Here is a 5,503-nt window from a genome sequence, read left to right on the forward strand (position 1 = left end):
ACAATCACGTCCACCGCTGTCATAAGGGCACTACGCGGGCTATTCGCAACCCATGGGTTGCCGGACACGCTGGTCAGCGATAATGGGCCACAATTTGTGTCGGACGAATTTAAGAAATTCCTCCTGGACAATGGTATCCGCCAGATCACCGCCGCCCCTTTTCACCCTGCTTCAAATGGCCAGGCGGAGCGGATGGTACGAACGGCAAAAGAGGCATTGGGAAAACTAACAGAGGGGGATTGGAGCGTTCGGCTGGGGTCATTCCTCCTGCGCCAACACACCACCCCCTGTAGTACAACAGGCCGTAGCCCGGCCGAGGTACTTATGGGCCGGAGGCTAGCTACCAAACTTAATAGATTGCACCCCGACCTCACTGAGCAACAGGAGGAGCGTACAGACCCACGTACGACTATGCGCATATTTCAGGCGGGCGATCCGGTGTTTGCCCGAAACTATACCGCGGGGCATTCATGGGTTCCCGGAGTGGTCTGTGAGTGTATAGGTACTCGGATGTACTTGGTCCAATTGACCGATGGCAGGAGGTGGCAGCGCCATGTGGACCAGTTAAAAAAACGTTGGTTTAAAGACAGCGCTGACTCGCCGGCTGGGCATGATGCAATAGTTTCCCAACCTCCTGATTCGGAGAACGTTACAGGGTTACCGATAGCTGTTCCAACAGCAGAATATGCCCCTGACGGGGACACAGCAACCTTGGCCGTAAAAGCGCCGGAATTAGGGTTTGCCAAACCGCCGTCAGATTCCCCGCAAAGCGGGCTGCCAGGCCCTGTTCCCTTGCGTAGATCTGAGCGTACACACAAAGCACCCGCATATCTTAACAACTACGATTGTAGTAAGGTTTATTGTGATGATTTATGGAACGACATGTTAACTATGTCTGTAAATGGAACGATATGGTTGTCTTAACTTAGGGGGGAGGAATTGTTATGTACTGACTGTATAACTTGAATCACCTAATCCACTTCCCATGTTAAGCTTCGAGCCAGCCAAGGCTCCATCCAGCCATAAAGCTATTGGTCGCTTTGAAACAGCGACCAATCACGAAGGGACTGTTCCCTGAGCGGGAAGAACTCTGATTTGCCCTTATCCCTGCAATCTGATTGGTTGTTATTGTACATAGTGGGAGTGGCTATATTAGCCCGGTATGTTTAAAAGGAGCCCAGCTCCAATGTTATGTTGTTCTGGTTCTAATGCGTTTGAGTGCTTGTTCGTTACTTCTGATTAAAGCTGAATCACTTGCTGAATCACTCTATGAGTCCTTTGTTAGCGCGATCTAACAGTCTGTGGTGGGGAGGGGAAGGGAAAGGACTTTGTAAGACGCTCTGAGGCTCCTTTGGGTAGTGAAGGGCGGGGTATAAATCCAATCTCTTCTTCTTCTTTTACCTCACAGGGTGTCTGTGGTGGAGAGTGGAAGGGAAAGGAGTTTGTAAGCCGCTCTGAGACTCCTTTGGGTAGTGAAGGGTGGGGTATAAATCCAATCTCTTCTTCTTCTTCTACCTCACAGGGTGTCTGTGGTGGGGAGGGGAAGGGAAAGGAGTTTGTAAGCCGCTCCGAGGCTCCTTTGGGTAGTGAGGGCGGGGTATAAATCCAATCTCTTCTTCTTCTAGTGCACTGCTAAGCCCAAGATTATAACTAGGGAAGGGAACACTGTGAATGGCCATGGAGGAAGGGACATATCTCCTCAGGTCTGGCTCCTGGTTTCAAACCATAGTTTCCAGGAAGCCAGCAAGACATCCGCCCTGGTTCTGAGCAGCTTCGAATATTCCTCCGTTACACAAACAAGGGCTTCCACCAGGCTGCCTCAATCTGCCCCATGCAGCTGGCAAATAGCATCCAACCGGGGAGCGTCTGCGGTTCCTCTCCATCAACGGCTTCATAGTGGATTAAAAATAAACTTCATCAAAGGTTTGTTGACATTTTAATCACAGCATTTGCAATTATAATCATCCTCGCAACATCTCGGGAACAGATCTCTGCATATTGATCAATGAGCGTGATGGAACTACCAAACAGGGGTCGGATCCATGCAGCTCAGAACTCTGCTTTCGGCTGCAGGGCCTGGTCCGCAGCGCCTCTGAGCTGATGGCGAGTGGCGCCAGATCTGGAATGTGCGCTGCGCTTGGCAAAGACGATGGCCCATTTGTTATCTGATGTATTTTGCAAGATTGGTCTACATGCAAACGTGAATCGGGGGAGCTGTGAATGGGTTTTTGGATGGACCAGTTGGAGAAAGATGGGAAGGGTCTGCTTTTGGCTGGATACTACGAAGACTTGGGTAGAACTTTTTAGGTCTAGGATGGACCATGAGAGAGGTGGGCAAGATGGACTGGGTGGGGAAGGAAGACACTCGCTTGCATAGAAATTCCTGACCTGCTGAAAAATCCACCACTCCAAGAACTTGAGATGTTGGCAACTTTACTAGTAGGATGGAAAAACTGCTTCATACACCAGTTTGGTGTAGTGGTTAAGTGCACGGACTCTAATCTGGGAGAACCGGGTTTGATTCCCCACTCCTCCACTTTCACCTGCTGGATGACCTTGGGCAAGCCATAGTTCTAGCACAACTGTTCTTGAAAAGAGCAGTTTCTGTCAGAGCTCTCTCAGCCCCACCTACCTCACAGGGTGTCTGTTGTGGGGAGGGGAATGGGAAGGAGTTTGTAAGCTGCTCTGAGACTCCTTTGGGTAGTGAAGGGTGAGGTATAAATCCAATATCTTCTCTTCTTCTCTTCCTTCCCCATCCCTCCCACTCTTTAAAGAATGTGCTTAATTTAGAAAAAATGTGTATGCATCTTTCTTGGAAGGAGCGCTGTGTGGCATGAAGGCATAGCCAAAATACCAGTTGTGCTTCTAATTCTTTAAAGAACGTGCTTAATTTAGATCAAATGCGTACCCATCTTTCTCAGAGGGAGCTCCGTGTGGCGTGAAGGCATAGCCAAAATATCAGTTGTGGTTCTAATCCTTTGGACATCTTCGATGACCCAGAACCAGTAATGTGTGGTTTTCAGAATATCTGCAGAATATTTATATGAGATCTACCTCATATAAAGAAAATATATATAAAGTCTTCCATAGATGGCATTGGTCTCCAGATAAAATTGCAAAATGGTTCCCAACAACAACTAATAATTGTTGGAAATGTAAGAATAATGTGGGTACTTATCGTACTTGGTGGAAATGTAGAAAGATATATAAATTTTGGGGCAAGGTTCGTAAAATAATACAAGAAATTATGGACATAGACTTGCCACTAAAGCCTGAAATTTATTTGTTGAATATCCTCCCAGACAGTTGTACTAAAAGTGATTGTTGTACTCAAAGTGATTGTTATCTTATAACTTATATCATAACATCAACTAGAATCCTTTTAGCCAAAAGTTAGAAAACTGAAAGAACCCCCACTATGGTAGAGTTGGTACATAGATTGCTAGAAGTAGCAGAACTTGATAGGCTAAATCTTGTACTGCAAGGTAAAATGATAATATATACAAAAAGAGATGGCTTAAACAACACTGTGGGTCTAGACTCGAAAATGTATATTTAATTATTTGATTCTTTTTATGTAACTATAAAATTATAAACAAACCATTACAAAAAAGAAGAATATTTGCAGAATTCATCCTGCTAAAGCAGCAGAGACTGGGCCACGGAGGGGAAACAACCCACAACCAAGGGCCTCAGTCTCTCTAGGGAGTGCTCAACCAACATGGACTCATTCCAGCTACTGAAGTCCCAAGAGGGACCTATCTCTTCTCACCTGGCATGACCTCAGTCACGAGCGAGCCCTCGGCTGGGAGTTCCCTCACAATCTCCCTGTCGTCTTCGTTGACGTCCAGCCAGCGATTGCACTTAAAGGTGTACTTCTCTTTCGTCAGTGTTTTCAAGATGAAAGATGATAATATATACAAAAAGAGATGGCTTAAACAACACTGTGGATCTAGACTCGAAAATGTATATTTAATTATTTGATTATTTTTATGTAACTATAAAATTATAAATAAACCATTACCAAAAAAAAGAATATTTGCAGAATTCATCCTGCTAAAGCAGCAGAGACTGGGCCCCGGAGGGGAAACAACCCACAACCAAGGGCCTCAGTCTCTCTTGGGAGTGCTCAACCAACATGGACTCGTCCCAGCTACTGAAGTCCCAAGAGGGACCTATCTCTTCTCACCTGGCATGACCTCAGTCACGAGCGAGCCCTCGGCTGGGAGTTCCCTCACAATCTCCCTGTCGTCTTCGTTGACGTCCAGCCAGCGATTGCACTTAAAGGTGTACTTCTCTTTCGTCAGTGTTTTCAAGATGGTCACCTTTTAATTAAACAAGGAAGCCATCAGAATTGACAGCATTAACAATGGGAGGGAGGGAAGGAGGAAGGAAGTTACCAGACAGGCTAGATCATAAGGTGAGAGAGTCTTTGTTAAGAGCCAGTTTGGTGTAGTGCTTAAGTGCGCTGACTCTAATCTGGGAGAAATGGGTTTGATTCCCCCCTTCTCCACATGCAGATGCTGGTGTGACCTTGGGTCAGTCATAAGTTCTTTCAGAGCTGTTAAGAACATAATAGAAGTCAGTGTTGGATCAGGCCAATGGCCCATCCAGTCCAACACTCTGTCACACAGTGGCCAAAAACACCAGGTGCCATCAGGAGGTCCAGCAGTGGGGCCAGGAAACTAGAAGCCCTCCCACTGTTGCCCCCCCCCCAAGCACCAAGAAGACAGAGCATCACCTGCCCCAGATTGAGAGTTTCTATCTATACCTTGTGGTTAATAGCCACTGATGGACCTCTGCTCCATATGTTTATCCAATTCCCTCTTGAAGACGCCCATGCTTGTAGCTGCCACCACCTCCTGTGGCAGTGAATTCCATGTGGTAATCACTCTTTGAGTGAAGAAGGACTTCCTTTTATCTGTTCTAACACGACTTCTCAGCAATTTCATTTTGTGCTTCTTCTTCTTCTTCCTCTTCATCTTCATCTTCTTCTTCTTCCTGGGATGCTGTTAAATACTTTCTGTCCTCTGCAGCCTGGAAATTCAGCTAAACACGCTGTCAAGTTCTTTATTCTTGGAACGTAAAGGGAGACAGGCTTCAGCTGACATGTGACAACATCTATTTTGTTTTTGTTTGTGCTGCAGACACCATTGCCTGATGACTCAAGAGGCAAATGCTACACCTTAAAACGCTTTTGGAACTTCACAGGGCTGAAGGGGAGAGCAGGGTAGGGAGGAGAAGCGGAAAAGCAGCAAAGCATGAGAAGGACCCCTTCTCCCCCACATTTCTACTTTTAACCCTAAGGAGGCCTATTCCCAGGGGTCCTTTCGTAGACAAAGAGGTGCATGAGCTCATTAGCATAACTCATTAGCATAACTTATTTGCATATGCCACACACCCCTGACATCACCGGAGGTGTGTCAGAAGGCAACACCCACCGCTCAGGCTCCACTGGACTGTTTTGGATTGCTAGCTATTGGGGGGGGGAACCGTGCATATC

At 46.6% G+C, this 5,503-nt stretch overlaps 1 protein-coding gene across 1 annotated transcript in view; it reads right to left on the bottom strand.

Moving 5' to 3' along the window:
- Positions 1 to 5,503, bottom strand: part of LOC107106323 (lipoxygenase homology domain-containing protein 1-like) — a gene marked incomplete at its 3' end in the record, with an annotated part of 139,154 nt that overhangs the window by 45,491 nt on the left and 88,160 nt on the right. Inside the window, exon 14 of the mRNA XM_015406454.1 lies at positions 4,190 to 4,325. Coding sequence (XP_015261940.1) covers positions 4,190 to 4,325 — 136 coding nt within the window. The remainder of the gene's footprint in view (positions 1 to 4,189; positions 4,326 to 5,503) is intronic.

Source organism: Gekko japonicus, unplaced genomic scaffold (assembly GCF_001447785.1).
Source record: "Gekko japonicus isolate JY-2015 unplaced genomic scaffold, Gekko_japonicus_V1.1 scaffold3478, whole genome shotgun sequence".
Taxonomy (NCBI): Eukaryota; Metazoa; Chordata; class Lepidosauria; order Squamata; family Gekkonidae; genus Gekko; species Gekko japonicus.